The sequence below is a fragment of the Vulpes vulpes genome, chromosome 7, assembly GCF_048418805.1.
Source record: "Vulpes vulpes isolate BD-2025 chromosome 7, VulVul3, whole genome shotgun sequence".
Classification (NCBI taxonomy): Eukaryota; Metazoa; Chordata; class Mammalia; order Carnivora; family Canidae; genus Vulpes; species Vulpes vulpes.
In genome coordinates this window covers 87,952,957-87,973,299 of record NC_132786.1, presented here as the reverse complement: position 1 = coordinate 87,973,299, position 20,343 = coordinate 87,952,957, and the positions used below count along the sequence as shown (strand labels likewise).

Here is a 20,343-nt window from a genome sequence, read left to right as displayed (position 1 = left end):
GATGCTGATACTGCAGATCCAGGAACCACATTTTGTGAACCAACGTTTTAGAACATAAGCTCCTCCAGGACAGAGATTTTTGTCTGCCTGTTTGTTTTCTCTCTGCAACCCAGTTTGGAGTTAAGCACTGAGATAAGTAAATGACAAGGAAATTTGCATGTCCCCTACACTGTTGCCACCACACCCTCTGATTTGGTCTGCCACATGGTGCTAAAAATTTGCTGAACACTGTAGAAGATAAATTATGTGACTGTGGTGGGTTGTGTCCCCCCACCTAACCCCAGTACTTATAAGTGGGGCTTTGTTAGGAAATAGTCTTTGCAGATGTAATCAAGTTAAGATGAAGTCATTGTGGTACACCCTAATCCAATATAACTGGTGTCCTTATAAAGAAGGGAGAATGCCATATGAAAAGACAGAAAGAATGGAGTGGATGGAGTGATATAGCTGCAAGTCTACCAGTGACATGAGAAGCTAAGAGACACGAACAGATTCTCCCCTAGAACCTAGACACCATGGCCCTGACAACATCCTGATTTCAGAATTCTAGCCTCCAGAACTGAGATTATAAATTTCTGTGTTTTAAATCACCCAGTTTGCTACACTTTGTTATGGTAGCCCTCGGAAACCAATATAAGGACCAAGAATACAAATAACCACACCAAGCCATACATGATTTCAAATTCTGGCTCTTCTCTTATTTCCATCAGTTTAAGTGTTTTAATACACGGCCTTAGTTGTAAATTGATCAGGTTTCCCGTCTCAAAATCTCTCCCACTTAACATCGCCTCTCCTGCCTTCAATGTGCAAGATAGCTCATACTAGAGGTTCTAGATAATTTGAGGTTTTTTTGTTCGTTTCTCCTACCTTCTTTTGTACTTCTCTATTTCACATCTTTTTTGTTTTCCTTTCCCTCCAAAGGACATTTCTTATTTTCACATATTATACATTTTGGTATGTATTTTCCCCTTGGCCATTTGAATTAGTTGCAAAGTGAACCTTTCAGTACACATTAGATATGCATTTAGATTTAAAATAAAATGCTATCTTCTCTTTTACAGAACAGTTCTCCATTTTTTTCTTCTCTTTCTTCCTTCTTGTAAAAGAATGACCTTATTTCTAATGAATTTTGGGTAAAAAAAATTTTGTCAAACTTTTCTTTCCATCTCATTATAGTTTTGTACACTAGTGTCTTTATTCAAATCTCAACAAATCTCCTAAAAGTAACATGGTGGTATTGTGAAACTTAAAATTTTAAATGTATCTGAAATTAATTTCATCAAGCTGTCCCTTTTCCATTTAATGTTTACAGCTGCAATGTCACAAGAATTCTGATCAATAATATCATCACACAGACTCTATTTTAAGTTACCATGACTTACAAAGTTTATAAGCTATAAAATGCAATTTTTTTCTTAGCACACATCAATATACAAACAGTAAATAGCATACGCCTAAATGACAGTTTTGTGTTTCTATGAGTGAAAATTAATCCATTGTATGTACTACTAAATAAGAATGTGGTAAAATTCGAAGAATTTCTGGATATTAAATTTATTCAGAAATATAGACTAGTATGACTTAAGCCAAAAAATGCATATCTATTTTTAAATGGGTATTAAGCACAAAGTAGTTTTAAAATGCTGAAGCCTAAATCAAAAGATACAGAAAAACACAAATCACAGGCAAATTTAAGAGAGATACTTAATAGTTCTCCACTAGTACTGAAAAACCATGCTTCTTATGAAGAATTTTAAATGAGTCATACTTTCCTTACTAAATCACTGTTCTACTTAACATATGGTGAAGAGTTAACTGTTTGGTAGTTTGAGACTTTATATTCACTTAAAAGTGCACATCAATACATACTAGGGCTAGTGAAAAATAAGTATAGTTTACTATACACAATACTTAGAACACAGAACATCATGTGTATAAGGTTCACTTGACATTTATCTGCTAAGGGTATGGAAAGCTGTCTAAATCTCTCTCAAAAAGTCTGGTCCCCACTACCTAAATCAACACCAGAATGAAACAAATTGAAATCTGCACAACTTTTTCCTGGCATCCAGGCCGAGCTGTCTACATTCTGTGCCTAACTTTCAGTAAATGAACATATTTCTGTCCCAATTACATTGGCCTAATTATTCACCTTAATGCGTTAAAAGTTCTACCTTTATAACTCTAATTCATAGCGAAGTCAATTCACGGTTAGCCTAAGAGTTTCCAATCTGAAAAGCGTTAAAAAGATCTGTTTACAAGACCCACATAACGAATTTAGAGAACTAGATTATAAATCCAATCAACTCCTCCAAAGCACGTGGTGCTTTCTTATTTTTTTTTTTTTTTAATCTTAAAAAGCAAGAGAGTAGGAGCTAGGGAAGAATCAATCCCCGTTCCCAAATTACGTTCCTCTTTTAAGAGCATACAGTTTCTCCAAATTCAAAACTGTGCGGCCAGCCTGTCAGCACCTACTACTCCTGTCACGCTAGCGCGGAGCGGGGGCAGAGAAAACTCTCTTCCTTCTTCTCCAATGCAGCAAGTGAGTCCAACGCACCTGGCTTTGCTCGGTCGGCCAGAGGCAGTGAAATTAAAAAAAAAAAAAAAAAAAAAAAAAAATCAGCCACGGACAAACCTGATGATCCAAGAAAGCCCCGAGGAAGTCCCCCGGCACCTGTGGAAGACGCCCACTCTTCCGGCACTCGGGCTGCCCCACACCTGAGCGCTGCGGCTGACCCTCAGGTCTCGCCGGACGCACGGGTCAGAGGGGGGCGGGGAGGAGGGCCCCGCGGGCAGGACCCGCGAGCGGTCCGGCCGCCACCCGGGCGCAGCCTGGCGCCTCACTGCTGCCGCCCGACGGCAGGCAGCGCGCGAAGAGGAGGTGAGGGGCGCCAGCCGGCGGAAAGGAAGAAGCCACCACGGAGAGGAGGCTCCTCGTCCACAAAATAGCGGCCCGGTGAGCAGGCGGCCCCCATGGCAGTCGCAGAGGCGCCGGGAGCAGGAAGTACCCCACGCCTCCCTCAGGAGCCCGCAAGTCCCCAGCCGCGGCGGCGACCCCCCGAGACACCTGTTTGGCGGCGCCCGGGTCTGCTTCCACCCGCTGCGCGCCCCCAGCGCACGCTCCGGGCGGGGAGCGCGAGGGGAGCCGAGACCTTGGACCCGCAGCCGAGGGCGCCTCCGCCGGCCGTACCTGACATCAGCCGCGGCTCCCTCACGCCCCTCCTGGGGGGCGGAGAGGGGGACGACTCGAGACCGGCAGCCTCAGCTCCTCCCGGCACCCGCAGAAGTGGCTCGTGGCCGCTAGCGGGGGCCGCCCGCTGCCGCCCAGATCATTCCCTGGCGGCGGCGGCGGCGGCGGCCGAGGCGGGCCCAGCTCGCCCTCCGTCCCGCCCGCTCGCTCCGCCCCTCCCCGCAGCGCGTCCAGGCCGAGGCCCGCCGACGGCGCAGCCGCCACCCTGGGGTCTCCTAGAGCTGACGTCTCCGCCGCCGCACCAGCCCCGGGGAAGGGCGGGGCGAGAGGAGGCCGGGTGGGGGCGGGGCCGTGGCGACGTGCGGGCGCGGGGATTGGCCGCCGAGCTCACGCCCCGCCCTTCTGCGAAGGGGTCTGGGAAGTCGGGTCTTGCCCGAGCGGTAGTCGCAGCCCGCTTGCGGCGCGGCGCTGCCGGCCTTTTCCTTCCTGCTTTTGCGGTGGGGGTTTTGCGCTGGCTTCCGGACCCTGAGAGACACGAAAGCAGGGAAACTGCAGTGACTGAGGCTGGAGGTTCCTGAGGGACCTCTGGGTGAGGAACAGGCTCTAACCCTGGCCCGCCTACTCCATTTTCTCCTGTGCCCCGCTCCCCCACCCCCCAGGTACTCTCTGGCCTTACTGAAAGGAGATGCAGGAAGGTGAGGTGTGCAAACGGCAGCTGCGTGACCGGACGCCTGAACCTGAAAGGGGTGGAAACATGGTGCTACCACTAAACCTGTGTGCACGTGGTTGGGTTCTCTCATTCCTTCGGTGCCGTCAGCAAGTCCAGAGCGGCCTGGGGGCCTTCTAAAACTCGTCTTCCTTTTATCCGGCGAAAGGACTTTGAATCAGAAAGTGGTTTTTGGATCATAGAAAGGAGCCCGTGAGCCATTGAGGCAACCCCACAACAGTCAGGAAGTGGGAATAAGGTCTTGGCTTTCACCATCATCGACAAGGCCTTAGCTTGAGGATGCTTCTTTTATTTTTATTTATTTATTTTAAAAAGATTTTATTTATTCATGAGAGACACATGGCAGAGGGAGAAGCAGGCTCCATGCCGGGAGCCCCATGTGGGACTTGATCCCAGGACTCCAGAACCATGCCCTGGGCTGAAGGCAGGAGCTTAACCGCTAAGCCACCCAGGGATCCCTCGTCCTGCTTCTTTTAAAAGCCCTTCTTAGTCCGTTTTTTGTTTATGTTTTTGTTTTTTTTTTAATGCCTTTCATCATAACCTTTAGGAGCTTGGGCTCTGGGCTGGAATCTCGGTCTCTCCACCTATTTGCTGTGCAACGTTGGCAAGTTACTTAACACGCCTCGGAGAGATAACAATGAATATAAGTTATTGTTATTCTTTTTCCCTTAATTTGTTTAGATTCAGCTCTAGTGTAGTTTGCCATGATATGCCACTAACAGATCCAAGAGAATCTACCAAAAGAATTTAAGTGCATCTAGTGATCCTTAAACCTTTTATCCTGGGTGGGTTCAGTTGATTTAGCATCTGCCTTGGCTCAGGTCCTGATCCCGGGGTCCTGGGGATCCAGCCTGGAATGGAACTCCATGCTGGGGGGGCGGGGGGGGGGCTGCTTCTCTTTCCGGCCCTCCCCCCCCACTCGTGCTTTCTCTCTCTCTCAAGTAAATAAATAAAAGTCTTAAAAAAATTTTTTTATACACCTTTTATTTTTCAGATGAGGAAACTGAGGTCAGAAAGATAAATTGATAGGCCCAAGCTAGAAGTGCAAGTATCCTGATGCTCAGGTTAGTGCTCTTTTCCTGGCGCATGCCTCTAGACTTCTCTCCTTGTATCCTTACCTGTATCCTCTTCCCTTTCCTCCAACTTGTGTATAGTGAATTGCCCAGCCTCATCCCCTTCTCTTCCACAACCCACTGTAAAACAGGAAAAGGAGACCCTGCCAGAGATCACAATGTTCCAAATAGAAAGCAAAACAAATATAAACTCAAGATTCTTTACCTCATTTTAATCTTACGGAAATTTTTAATGAGTAAGGAACAACTTTGCTTTTTCCATTGAGCAAAGATAAGAAATCCTTCCAAAGATAAGCTGAGACAGCATGACTCAGAAAATTACTGGCAGGAAACATTATTGATAGGAACAAAACCAGATCAAGTAAGCCCCTCCCACCCTTTGGGTATTTGAAAATAGCTGTTTTTTTCATGAAAAGAATACATAGTTATTCAAACAAATGCAAAAAAAATTATCCAAATCCCATAATCCACAGATAACGATTTATAAAAGTGTATGCAGCATTCTTTCAGATATAAAAAATAACACATAAAGACATGTAAATACAATATTTCATAAAGTGGATTTTAATATGTATATATTTCATTTCTCACTGAACAGTATATCATAATTAATATCATTTTTTAAAGATACATGGATGTACTATCATTTATATAACCAGTATTCTATTGCTATTTGGTCTTTTTTTTCCCGAATTTTAATATAATAAACAACTCTGATGAACTTTATGCACATACTTTTGCACAACTATATGATTATCTACTTGGATAGTCTCCTAGAAGTGACATTAATGTCAGCCAATTCTTCAATGTTATCAACTAGAAAAAAGAAAGTTGTGATTACTTTGAAAAATATACTTTATATATGGTACTCAAAATGACTAGATTCTCCCGTTTGAAACACAGATAAATCTTGGACAGTATATTTGTCTGGTGTGGTGTTTCAGTAATGTGTGTCAAAACTTGTTGAAGCAGAATATTGTGTGTTGAGGCTTCTTGGAAGCAGATTGGTACACACTGCTAGCTGTTTAAACCAAAATCCTTTCTTCCTTACTAGCAGAACTCTGATTTTTTTTCAGGGTGACAGTGTAGTCTAGTTAAACATACTTACTTCTCCAGATTTCTGTAAGCCATGGCTGGCTGTGTGACTGATCAATAAAATGAAAATGGGTATTTTTAGGAGAGGCTCAAAGCTTTGTGGAAGAAATGTCCTTTTAGCCATTAGACCTGTAGCCATTTTTTTTTTTCACCTGGAACAGTGCATGATGCTAGAAGTGGAGCAGCCATATTTCAACCATAATAACCAAAGACCAACAAATATTAATAGCGTAGGAAGCCAGAGGTGCCAGGGTTTGTGATTGCTCTGGAAGGCCAGCTAATTGGCTCTGGACCATCCATTTCTGGATTTATTGTTATGTAAGGGAGAATAAATCCCTCCTATTTAAGGTTTTGTTACTTGGGTTTTCTGTCATAAGCAGTGAATGCAACTCCTAATAACACAGCAAGATAGGACAAGCCAGCATTTACTTAGCATTGTATGTAGAATTTTTTAATAGAATAAAATAAAAATGGGGACACAAAATGGAAACAACCACGAAAAACCACTCTCTAATACACTTGGTTTCCCTTTAATTACCCAAATGTAAAAAAAAAAAAAAAAATTATCCAAATGTTACAATGAGATTAACAAATCATTTTGTAATAATTAGATTAAATTCTGTATATAAAATTACAGTCACTGAGATAGTGGTTTTAAAATATGTCCACAAGTTCTTTGATGTTTCTTCCCTCAAACAGTGGGACTTAAATCCCTCTTACCTTGAGTCTGGACTGTGTTTTGTGACTTGTTCTCATGAATAAAATGTAGAAATGATGCAGTATAACTTCTTAGAGGAGATTATAAAACATATGCCAGTTTTCTTCTTTCTCTGGGACTGCTTGCTAGGGAAAGATGGTTGTCAAGTCATAAAGACTCTCAGGCAACTTTATAGAGATGCCCACATTATAAGTAGTTAAGACTTCCCACCAACAGCCAGTGAGGAACCAACAACTCTTAACAACAGCCATGTGAATGAACTTGGGAACAGATGCTTCAACCCTAGTCAAGTCTCCAGATGACTGCATCCCTCATCAACATCTATACTGACCTTCAGAGAGTTCCTGAGCCAGAAACACCCTATTAATCTGCTCCCAGGGATCCCTGGGTGGCTCAGTGGTTTAGCGCCTGCCTTTGGCCCGGGCCGTGATCCCGGAGTCCCGGGATCAAGTCCTGCATCGGGCTCCCTACATGGAGCCTGCTTCTCCCTCTGCCTGTGTCTCTGTCTTTCTCTCTGTTTGTGTCTCTCATGAATAAATAAATAAAACCTTTAAAAAAAAAATCTCCCAAATTCCTGGCCCATAGAAACTGTAAGATAATACAGGTTTGTCTCTTTAAGCCATTAAATTTTGGGATAATTTGTTATGCAGCAAAGAAAACTAATACAGGTGGGTATAATAGAGCCTAGAACAATGGCTGGCATTTAATGTAGGTGTTTAATGATTTCTTGTTTGAATGAACAAACCAGTGAAGTGAAATATGTTTTTTTCACTTTGAAAAATAGCATACATTGCTAGTATTGTCTTTGCTCCCTGACACCTGTATTCTATAAGGGTTTTCTGATGTGATCATAGAGAAATCATTGTGAATCTTACTATAAATGTTGACAATTCTGGAGGAAACATATAGTGAATAGAGCGGTGGAACCCTTGAGATCTGGATAATGCTCCCAATTTTTTCACTGACTAGCTGAATGGCCCATGGCAAGTCATCCAAATTTTCTAAATCTCAATTTCTCTATCTGTAAATTGGGGGAAATAATCCCAGCCTACCTCAAAAGGTGGTTAATCAGATTATAGGTGAAAGTGTAATTGAAAAGCATTGACATTCTTTTAATTTCATTAGGCTCATGAGATCTATTTTATTTTTAAGCAATTAAGTATTAGATATTTAAGGTGTATACACGATGAAGAGCTTTCTTTCAAGAGGTGATAACTTATTACCGACTTTACTGTGTACCTTTGTAAAATACTAGCATCATTCATAGCAAGCAGTTAAGATTTAAGAGAATGGTAGGATGGTAGGTTATTATATGTCAGATCTCATTTTATTAGCCTGTTGAAAATTTATTGCACTTTAAAAGGAATACATAATTATGACTGCTTCCTTTTCCTTTTCATGAATTAATTTGTAATTGCAGTTGGGTGTGTGCCCCTCTTTGTGGCAACAGTGGTAGTTAAGCATACTTTGTAATAAACATACATTTAACCAATAATTTGGTCTGAGTCTAAGAGTTTATCCTAGAGCAAAATTGCAGCCAACAGGAAGAAAATAAATTATAGAATATATGTCTTTCTCTTTCAGAGAGGAAAACTTGAGCACATAGGGAAGTCTTTATTTAATGGAACACCAGAGATGCAATTATTGACAATGCACAGTTTGGTGGTGTGGATGAGCTCAGAGATAAATATATGTGGATGAGTAAGATAGAGCTTTAGTGTAAGATTCAAGCCCTGATTATGTAATGGATGAATTATCCAAACTCCCTGGTTTTATTGTATTGTTCTTTCTTTCTTTCTGATATTCAGTATGACCCCACATCAGCTGAAACTACTTGCTTAACTATTCATCAGGTTATTTGTAGTTGATGATTCCTGCTACCTACCATCTTTATTAACTTGAATAGGAAGAAGAAAAATTCTAGGAAAAAAAGGACAGATCTTTCTTTTCTGGTGATGGTAGGGCTTCTAATTTCATATTGAAGATAACCTGCCAAGATAAAGTATTTTCATCCGACAGGAACTAAAAGAGCATTTGCAAACAATTTTTATTCCTTGTAGCTACATCATCACAAAATCTACCAAGATTTTGAGACGGTTGGAAACATTAATGTTATTTTCTAAGTTGGTTGACATGTAAAGGGGATAAGGTAGAGAACAGAGGAGAGGGGAGATAAGAAAAAAAAATTAGGAAATACTTTTAACCTCAAGAGAAGAGGACTCAGCATGACTCGCCACATATTAGCTTGGAAGCAGAGACTACCACGGTTGCACTGAGGAACTTGTGTCATCTAGAGAAAGATTCTCAATTTATGAGATTGGGCTCTCTGGGATTACTTACCCTGAGTTTCTCTAGTTCCCTGGAATACAAATCAGAATATTCCTTAATTGTTTTCCCTTGTGGTTCAATAAAAGCAGAAAACGTTTGCTGTAAATGGAATAGGTGAAGCTAGCTTTAGTTTAAAATCCCTAAGCAGTAAATTATAAGAGTGTATGCTACTTGTTTTATTGTAAAGAACTGACTTAACAAATCTTAGCTGCATATTGTGGCACCTTTTTTTCTCCTCATTTCTTTTAAATTGTATTTAAGTGTATGCAAATCTAAAAATGAATTGTGGTAGATACTTTGGGTTGGGTTTTATGGCCATCATCCATTGAGAAGCACCCTCTTCTTCATCCCCTTTTCTATAATTTTCATCTACAGATTGAGTCTCCAGAGTACTGTTTATGTGAGAACACTTCCCCCTTCCTGGTCATAGACTTTGATCCTCAGAGGAATTTGAATCAATCAGAGTCTCTTCTGGGAATTTGGAACTGGGAGAGAAATCCTAGTTTCTATCTGTTGAACACTGAAACTATATTCTAGACCTGGACTTGTGACCCAGATGTGTAAACCCAAGATAAGGGAATCTACTCTGTAAAGAGAAAGACAGAAATGAAGCAAACTTTGAGAATAGTGGCCCCAAGCTGTGGTATTCCCAGAGAGAGACAGAAACAGAAAGGGGAGAGTCATTTTCTAGGTTTGCACAGATTTCCTATGGCTCCCATACTGAGAGTGGCCTGCCTGCTTTTGAGTTCCATGGATCCCTACACTATATTCTTCTATTAAATTATACTTTGCTGTTGTTAGTTTAAGTGGTTAATTTTTTCCATTCTTTAAAATACATTTCTAATAAATCTCATTGTATTTAAGAGAAATCCAAATAGTTCTTTTCATTTATAAGAAGTAAAAAGGGGATCCCTGGGTGGCTCAGTGGTTTGGCACCTGCCTTTGGCCCAGGGCACGATCCTGGGGTCCTGGGATTGAGTCCCACGTCGGGCTCCCGGCGTGGAGCCTGCTTCTCCCTCTGCCTGTGTATCTGCCTCTCTCTCTCTGTCTCTCTCTCTCTGTGTCTATCATGAATAAAAAAATAAAAAACCTTTAAAAAAATCACTTAAAAAAGTAAAAAGCATTGTGAAATCTTTGGTCTGAAGAATAACATAAAGCTTATGAAAAACATGCAAAAATTACAGTCTTTTGAATAAGAAGAGCATGATGACAGAGTACGTAGTTCACTCTACCCTTTTCTCTGCATGGGGACAGTCTTGTCATGTCAGTAGTCTTAAAAGGGCAACAGTCATAAGGCCAATGCAGTCATAAAGAAGCAGAGTCTTAGAGTGTAGCAACCAAAAAATGGCAGCTGCCCTTGTTCTCAGTGTGCCACTGTTTCCCTGGTTCTGAATGGAGCAAATAGACCTTGTTTAGAGATTACTGTGAGGCCTGTTCTAATCTATCTGGGGGTGCTATGGACTGAATTATGCCTTCCAGAATTCATATATTCAGGCCTTAACCCCCAATGTGATTCTAGGGCTTATAAGGAGGTAATAAAAGTTAAATGAGGCCCTAAGGATAAGACCCTCATTTAGTAGAGAGAGCTAGGGCCCTTGTGAGAATAGACACTAGAGCTCATTCTTTCCATCATGTGAGGACACAGTGAGAAGGCAGTTGTCTGCAAACCAGAAATCATCTTCATCAGAAACTGAATTGGTTGGTGCCTTGATTTTTGGACTTTCTATCTTCTAGAAGTGTAAGAAATAAATTTCTGGTGTCTGAGTCATCTATACCATGATATTTTGATGTGGCATCCCAAGCAGACTAATATAAGGTAGCTCTGATACAAGGTATTCTGTCCTGTTTTATCTCAGAACTCCGATAAAAAGGCTTGAAAATGCTGCAAGCTGAATTAACAATCAGAGATTGTTAATTAACAATCTGCCTTGTTAATTAACAAGGCAGAGATTACAGTTGAAACACAATAGACTGCCTAAGACAAAAGCTGGGTAGAGTTTCTTTGGGAAATTTAGACATTCAAAAGTAACTATATAAATGGAATTTGGAAAGCCATGTGCATGCTCAGGGCAAGACATACTCAGAAAACACTTAAGAAAACCCTGTTTTCAAGAAAAACCTTGGGCTCATCCCTTGGCACAGTGAAAACTGGCAAGTTAAAGGGGGGCCCAGGCTCAGAGCCAATTTGCAAAGACTGGGAAGTTTCTAGCATTCAAGGGTATTTCTATCACAACCCTTGCTGAGCACAAACTGAGGAACAGACTTCAGTGACCACATGTAACAAGGAATACAGTCTTTGCAATAATAGTTTGGAAAGAACATTAAATCTATAGGTTGTGAAAGAGGAAGAATCTGACTTGCAGTTACATTACAATAGTCATATGTCAGTTCTACCCTCCCCCCCCCCAAAAAAAAATTACAAGGCATACAAAGAAACAAGAAAGAATGGCTTATTTAAAGGAATGAAACCATTTGTGAGGAAGCCCCGACATTGAAGGTATTAGACAAAGATTTGAAAACAACCTATGCTTAAATATGCTCAAAGAAACAAAAACAAAAACAGAAACAAAAAACCTGGACAAAGAACTAAAGGAAATGAGGCAAAAGATGTATAAACAAAATTAGCAATAAAGAAATAAAATTATAAAAAGGAACTAAAGAAAAATTCTGGGGCTAAAGAGTACAATAGCAACAATTTGGACAAACTATTGGCCCTAAGACAAAACAGCTTTTTTTGCAGAAGACACTGGCCTGGTCCTCCATCAGGAGATGATGTCAGTGAACTCAAATCATAAAATTTGTCATGGTTTGGTGTGGTGAAGCAGAAAGATCTTGTGCTTTAGATTAAGACCGATGTGTTCAAATTAGCTATAAATAAAAATAACAATGACTAGCATTACTAATTGAAGTGGAGAAAGCTCTAAGAAGGAAGAACTCAAAGTCTAGGACTTATATAACTTCTCACTTAATATTATATTAGGCACTATATTAAACACTTAATCTCACTGATTTATTTTCATCTTCATGCCAACTCTCTGAGGAGGCATTATCAACTAATGAAGATACTAGTCTCAGAGATTAAGCCCTTATAAATAGTAAAAAGGATTCCACTACAGGTTTTTTTTTAATGCTTTATTAAGGTATAATTGACATGCAATAATATATATGTAAGATGTATAATATGATGTTTTGACGTATATAAACATAACCACAATCAAGATATTGAACATAGCATAGCTATCATTCCCCTTCCAAAATTTTCTCCTACTACTTCCCACCCCTCCTCATATCTAAGCAACCACTCACCTGATTTCTGTCACTATAGATTAGTTTGCATTTTCTAGAGTTCTATAAATGGAATCATACAATGTCTGTTCTTTTTTATCTGACTTTTTTTCATCCAGTATAATTACATTGAAATTAAACCATGTTGTTTTGTTGATCAATAGTTCATTCCTTGTAATTGCTGATATAGTGTTCCATTATAAGGAAATACTGCTACTTGTGTATCCATTCACTCATTGATAGACAATTAACCCAATTGTTTCTGATTCTAAACCCATGCTACATTCTCTCCCCAGATCCTTCACTGTGTGATTCCCTCACTGTTTGATTTTGGGAAACCTAACTATTCTCTCTGAGCCTTGATTTTTCTCATTGTAAAATGGCAGTAATATTTTTCCCAATGTCCTTTTATCTTATGTGTAAGATAAAATGGGAAAGCACCTAATACTGTGCATGGCATACAGTAGGTGCTCATAAATACTCATTTTCTCCAGGAAAGAAATATCTCCAGGAAGGAAAAGAGAAAAACTATAGCAGTATATGCCTTTTTGGAGTCTTTTTTCCTGCAATTTCACCTCATTCTTGAAGATTGCTCACTTTGATTTCCCCTGCTTGCATCTTATCTGCACCTCATGGATACAGTGTTCCCCTTTTCTTTCTAATCCAAATATGGACAGACTTTTTTTCTTATTCTCATACCATGACTGAAATAGAGTGATGTTTTCACAAAAATAAAGGGATAAATTGAAAGGGTATAATTACACGAAGCCAAGCAATATAGAAATAGTTGAGGGTCTCAGAGCATACTTCTCTCCCAAATAATCCCAGCAAAGTAAGTTAAAGAGCTTTATTTTTTTTAATTTTCAGTTTTTATTTTGACATAATTTCAGATTTTACAGGAAAGTTGCAGGAATAGGATAAAGCATCTTAATACTATCTTTTCCTTGATTATTGCTTTACGATTTTAACAACTCATTTAAATTATTCTATTCACTTGCCTCTGAAATTTAGGCTAATAGTGGCTTTGGCAGAAAATATTCAGTTAACTCAGTATGATAACAAATTTAACAACAATAACAATTCCAAATTTGCTTACTGAATATCTGATGAGTGCCAGACTATTTACTGGATTTTTAACTGGGACTATCCCCTACTCTAAACAATGCTGTAAGGTACTATAACCCACTTAACAGATGAATATTGAGACAGAGAGGGCTTTGTGATATTGCTCAAGGTCACACAGATAGAAATCTTATGGTGTTAAATGCAAATGAAACCAAACAGATTCCTAGACCTGCATTTTTAATGCTAATTTAAAAAAACCACTGTTAGCAAGCTACTAAAGGACTAAATCTAGCCTACAAAAGGACTTTATTTAGTCCCATGGCTGCTTGTACAAGGATCACATCCTCTCACACGGATGGGCACAACCTGGTCTGAGGTTCTTCCTAACCTGCCTCCTGTTTTTCAGTTATCTGGCCATTTTCTCTCACTGACTCCTGTGATTCTTGTTGCCCTCACAGAAAAACATAAGCCCAACTCCTTGAGCTCTAACTAACTAAACACTTTTGTCTTCTACTGAGGGTCTTGGGGGTCTAAAGGAAATGAGTTGACAGGCAAGGTTATCTTCATCAGGCTGAGGCATTCTTGGGACATTTCATGATGACTCACCCAGACATCTTAAATAATAAAAATGATACTGTACAAATGATCAAAGGCACCAAACCTGAGGTAGAAGCTGTGATGTATGGTTCTGATCCCCTCTTCAGGACTGAAAGATTTATTCCCCTAGCTGTTGGGAGTGCTGCCAGCAGACAGCCCTCTCAGGGAACTGCCTCAGGTGCAGGCACCTGACTTAACTCAAGGTCATGACTCCTTTCAGGGCACCCACACGCAATGACGGATCAACATAATGGTATAGAAACTCAGCCTCCCAACTTCGACCTGTAGTATTCTTTAGAGCCATTACAACATCCGAGTTCCCCATAGAAAGACTACACATAGCCCAGCTTCTTCCTCTGTACAATGCTGCTTCCTCCTCTTCTCATTTATAGGAATGAACCTCAAAAGATTTTCCTGGTATATTTTTCAAATATTTCCATGGTGATACAATCTGATAGGGTAGTAGATATCAGACAAAATGTATTCCAATCCTTGCTCTGTCACTTACTAGCTGCTTTTTGAGCCTCATGGTTCTTACCTATAAACAAGAAGTAATGATGCCCATCTTTCAGAGTGATTGTGTTGGTTAAGTGAGATGAGAGGATATTTGTAAAGGGCCTACCATATTCAAGTATTCAATAAATGGTAGCTATTTTTACAAACAAGTATAATGACATAAGTGGATTGGGTAAAGATTTTAAAAGGAAGTACCCTTTCAACATATGTTTCAATTTACTGCCACATTTTTAGTCCCTAGTAGCAAATATTAATCAACAAAGATATTCCCTATAAAGATCTCTATACTGAAATGTGCATAAATGATCTTCATCCAATCAGTAATTATCTCTAAAGAAAAAAAGGGTTGGAATAAGTGATTTCTAAGTCTTTTTTTCCCCCAGTGGTTAGAGCCTTGTGAGTCTGAATTAATATGGCCCTCTAAAAATAGAAGCAACTATTTCTGAGATTTGAAGCTCTGTGTTGAGGATGGCCACATGTCAACAGAACTTTAGTTCTAAGTCTTCTTGACTAATACTCTCCTTGCAGATAATTCAGACTCTCAATCTGTTATACCATTGTGTGGTATGTTTCTGTATACCACCTTTATAGTTGAAGCCTGACAGATCTAAATGAAAGGTGAAGGTGGTATACAGAAACATTAGAGTCTTCCAGAGTTCAGGAGAATCAGAACTCCAGTTCTATGAGGAAAGTAGAACTTGTGCCCAATATAAAATGTGGAAAAATAATGGGGGCAAGAAAGATACACATGTAAGACAGAAAGGAGTTGAAAGAAGGAATAGGCATCAGGAAATTTAGCTAGTTTTGCTTCTCATGTGCCAATGGACTTTTATACTATCACTGACTTTTATCTTTTAAGTGCAGACATAGCCCCCAACCTAACAACATGGGTGAGTATAAAGCTCCCTAGAGTGTGAAAAAAGAAATGAGGAGAGATGTTGTGCTCCAGTTTACCCAGCCAATGACTTAAAGGCCAATTCCCTTTTCTTCCGCTTGTATTTTAAATACGTTTTTGTGAAATGTAATAATCTTTTAACAGTATCTCTGTAGAAAAATGCATTCTTCAGATTGGATTACCTTAAAATGAATTTTTGGGATACAGCTCACATGGAGATAGGAGACCTTTTCTAACTTACTAGCATCAACTATCTAGATGTTGTAGGTTAGGAAAATTCAGGTAAAACAGTGACTTGCAAAAGGCATTATGATCAAATTGAACTAAAATTAGGATTTCTTGCACCTTCATTCAGTCTGCGAAACTTCTTTTTCTACTAGATCTTTAGGAAGCCTTTGCTTTGAAGACATTATTGGTGGAGAGGGATGCAGTTGGGAAGGGAACAAACTAACTAACCTTTCTGACAGCAAACCACCTTTTTTTCATTTCTCTCTCAATTGCTTTGCATTTCTACGTTCTTCCCATCTATCTCTTTCCTCCTCCCCCTTTCCTTCTTCTGTTTTCATTTGTGTGTGTTTGGGAGATGGGGGAGGGTAAGGTGGCAGGGGTTCTTTTTCTCTTCTTTTTCTTTGCTTCCTGCTCTTTCACTGCCCTCATTGTTTGGTCTGCCTCCTTTCAGTCCCTTCCTTTTTATTTTTCATTTCGTTTTTATATCTTTTATATATGCCCCTCCTGGTAGAGAAAGGAATGCCATTATTATTTTCATTAAAAGAGAAGTTTAAGTTCTTAACTCTTTCTCACTCTGTGCTAAGCATTATAAAAAGGAAATTACATAGATAGTGTCTGACTCCTGAAGTATACCATGTATTATGAGTCCCAGCTGTGATTTTATAACACTCTCATGATTGTTGGCTTTTTGTTTTTTGTTTTTTCTCAGTCCCATTAAAAATCTGATGGTAGCAATGAACTGCCTCCTTCCAAAAATGACTAAGTCATGGACACATTCAATTTGCATGCAGTTTCAGAAGATTCAAAAACTCCCTGAACCCCTTAGGAGCCTATGACCTCAGATCAAGAACCTTGCTGGTCATTCCAGTACATTTCACAATCATACATTTCATATCATACAATTTGAGATCAGAGGAATCTTAAAACATCATAGAACATAATAAAGTTTAATTCATTTTGTTAAGAAAATCAATAGGCTATATAACAGCCATTTTGTGTGGTTGGAGAAGTAAAATGGAATAAATTTTATCAAATTACAAGTAGATTGTAACATCATCCAAAAGGAACAAACATTTATTGAGCACTGCTGGCCATATACATACCTATATATAAAATTCCTACATGATACAGCTGCTATAAAAATTATATATATGTACACATATATACAGATATATGTATGTATATAATATATAAATATGCATGATGTAAAATATATGTGTTAAATTTTCACAATAGCTATATCATGTAGGATTTACACTGAGATAAGGAAATTGGAGCTCAGAGAGATCAAATAGCTAACTCAAGTCACCTATTAATATAGATAAGGATTCTTTTTTTTTTTTAATTGTTTTTTTCAATTTGTATTTATTTATGGTAGTCACAGAGAGAGAGAGAGAGAGGCAGAGACACAGGCAGAGGGAGAAGCGGGCTCCATGCACCGGGAGCCCGACATGGGATTCGATCCCGGGTCTCCAGGATCGCGCCCTGGGCCAAAGGCAGGCGCTAAACCGCTGCACCACCCAGGGATCCCTAGATAAGGATTCTAATCTACATCTAATTCTAATGCTCCCTTGGAGGGTAATATCTTAGTTATCTTTTCTGTTCAACACAAAACTTCGCACATAGGTATTCATGGAAGGTTGGAATGTTGATTGAACTAAACCGGAGTCAACTACAGAACCCTACAGTAGATCGTTGGCAGCTTGAGGCTACTCACCCCTCTCCTATTCTCCATTTAATCTCATTTCTTTAGAGAAAAGGAAAGGGGGCATTTTAACACATTCTGAAAAGTAGAGAGAGTCTACAAAATTGCAGAGAAATATAGTAATTTTCTTCTATTAATCAGAGAAATGTGGCAGGCAGTTCTAGCAGTATGAGGGCAATAGGCTTAAATGTGCCAATTTTAATTTGGAAGGAATTACTGCAAACTTAATACAATATGAACTTGAGGAAACCATTTTTGACTTAGTAAGTCCTCTGAACATTAAAGGGGGCATTCTGACTGAAGCTCCTGAAATATAAAGAACAATTTGAAACATGCCCAGGAGGAAAATACAGCAACTGGAGCATAAGAAAGTTCTCAAATGGGGAACAAATGAAGCCTGATTAAAAAAAAAAAAAAAGATATCATTGATTGAATAAATTGTTCAGAATGTATGTGTACATACTCTATCTGAGGCTAGCTAATGACGGAATCTATAATTTGAAGAGAAGTTCGTGAGGAAAATGAAAGCAATACCAGAATGTGGACAAGATAGAGGCTGATTATATTTACAAAAGAATACTTTTAGGGAAGCTAATAAACACTTAATAAAGCTGAGCAGAAACTACTTTGGAAGTAACTGTCCTCTTAGAACCCAGTCAAGACACTGGAATAATGAAGAATTGGTGATTATGTTGCCTTGATTGATAGTATCATGATTTAAAAGTAAGCCCATGTTGACTTCAGGTCAGGGCAAGTTCATGATGCATAGTTTTTAAATTTCTCTAATTCCTTCCTAAAAACATAATAAATAGAATAACAAAAGAAAAATGCACAATATCCTCCCCAAAACTAATAAAACATCCCCATGGACCTCAGAATATCCTTTGAGATTATGCTTTGCCTTACCCAGACCACAGACAATGCAGGATGCATATAGGACATATGTAGGCTTAGCAGCTATGCAGAGGTAGTGGAGAGGAGAAAAAGAGAGTTTTAACAGTTCTATGAACACTGGAATGCAGATTTCCCCTGCTTTTAGGAACTTTATGTTAGGCCATTTCACTTGTACAAAAGACCTACTTTAGTACCTATTTTTGCTAACTAAGAGAAAGCCCAAGAGGGTTTTCACTCTCAACCTCTGGAACCTATGAAAAGTTTTTCTCAAATTCTCATCTTTTCATGCACTCTTCTCAGATTTCCTTATTTTCTGGATCAAGTCCCCATATATCCTCACTGCCTGAGTGAGGATTCTTCAAATAATTTCACATTGTTCTGAGACAACCTAGTCTACCATTGTCAGAAATAGAAATTGGGAAATACAGTTTACAAATGAAGAGAAGGAAGAAAGAAAAAAGAGAAAGAAGAAAGAAAGAAAGAAAGAAAGAAAGAAAGAAAGAAAGAAAGAGAAAAAAAGAAAGAGAAAGAATTCAAGAGAAAAATGAGAGCTACAGAAGATAGGAAAAGAAGATCCAACATAAGCATAATTTATATTGGAAGAAGAAGATGAAAGCAGTAGAATAAGACAATACAAAAATCCATAATGCAAGATCTTCTTTTAAAAAATTGGAACATCTAAATTGAAATATCACCCCAATAACCTTGGAAAATGAACTCATAATTGTAAACACTAAAATATAATCTAGTAAAACTGGATAAGAAAGAAAAAACTCTTTGTACATCCAGGCATAAAGACAAAGTTACTTATAAAGAGAAAGTAAAATCACATTTTCATCAGATTTATTCAGCATAAGATGATACAGCAACATAGTTAAGAGCCTCAAGGAAAGAAAACATGAAATAGTGATTTTATACATGTACAAAGTTGCTTTTAAGTATAAACTACAGAAAAAGGTGCGAACCTGTAAAAACTCAGAAACCTAGAAAATAAGATTCAGGCTATCAAGAAATCATAAAGGATGGTTCAGCTAAGTTCCAGGAGCATAACAGCTTGCCAATAAATGTTAGTTTAACAGATGAATGGTTGGATGGATACATGGTTTAAATAATAAATTTGTGAATTTCAGGCTTTACCTGGTAGGGAAAAGGAAAGAGCTATCCAAATTGCTAGTTACCAGAGAGCTAGAAATGTGAAGTCAGAGTGTTAGTTCTGGGAAAATTTTAGATCAAGATGAATAAACTCTCAGAGTAATTTGCCCAATAGGCACAAATGGCCCATGGATAAGCTAGAAAATGGATCCAGAGTTTTCTGAAGCTTACTAAATTTCTCTTCAAAAACCCATTTGCTGACAGAGTATAAACCTTTAGCATCATTAATTTTCTCTTCAAATATAAACTTTAGCATCATTAATTTTCTCCTCAAACTAATCCTGTTCTCTGTATCTCATAGTAAAATGTTTCTTGAAGACTAGGCCATAACTTTTCCTGTCATTAACTTAAAATTTACAGCAATAATATGTTTATTATAGAAAAATTAGAAAAATGATTCTAATCACCCAAATAAAACTCTTATCAATTGCAAACATTTTTGTCTTCACTTTTTTAGACTTTTTCATTCTTTGAACAAACACACAGTGGTGTTTAAAACAAACTAGAATCATATAGTCATATTTTTTATAGTCTTTTTCATGACATATCTGATATATCAGTGATATGATCATCTTTCATTATCAAATATAGAACTAATCATAGGAAAGATACTTTAAATACTTTAAAATGAATCTTATATTGATAGAAATGTAAATTCTAATGTTTACCTTATGTTTTCTTTTCCTGAGTATTACATGATTTCAGTTCATTCAATGTCATTTATAAGTAGTGTAACCTTTGTCCCTCTATGTTCTCCCTTTATATTTGGTTGACATAAATCTTAAACTTGCCAGGCTAATTAGTTATAGCTCCTTAGGTCCTTCTGAAACCTGAAGTCAATGTTATTGACTGGAATATGTTATTGGATATAATTT

General features: G+C 38.6%; 2 protein-coding genes across 29 annotated transcripts in view; one reads left to right on the top strand and one right to left on the bottom strand.

The window, feature by feature from the left end:
- Positions 1-3,398, bottom strand: part of C1GALT1 (core 1 synthase, glycoprotein-N-acetylgalactosamine 3-beta-galactosyltransferase 1) — a 39,657-nt gene extending 36,259 nt beyond the window's left edge. Inside the window, exon 1 of one of the 5 annotated variants that reach the window (XM_026003814.2) lies at positions 3,191-3,398. Coding sequence is in view for 1 of the 5 variants with exons in the window: in XM_026003813.2 (XP_025859598.1) it covers positions 3,191-3,197 (7 nt within the window). In the remaining 4 variants the exon portion in view is untranslated. The other 4 variants (XM_026003813.2, XM_072764383.1, XM_026003816.2 and 1 more) reach the window with 4 other exon arrangements.
- A 191-nt stretch (positions 3,399-3,589) lies between these two features.
- ASNS (asparagine synthetase (glutamine-hydrolyzing)) overlaps positions 3,590-20,343 on the top strand; it is a 145,687-nt gene continuing 128,933 nt past the window's right edge. For 22 of the 24 annotated variants that reach the window (XM_072764370.1, XM_072764375.1, XM_072764378.1 and 19 more), the window contains exons 1-2: positions 3,597-3,779; positions 4,912-4,981. The gene's annotated coding sequence lies outside the window, so the exon portion shown is untranslated. Of the gene's footprint in view, positions 3,780-4,911; positions 4,982-20,343 lie in introns of all 24 variants that reach the window. The other 2 variants (XM_072764357.1, XM_072764371.1) reach the window with 2 other exon arrangements.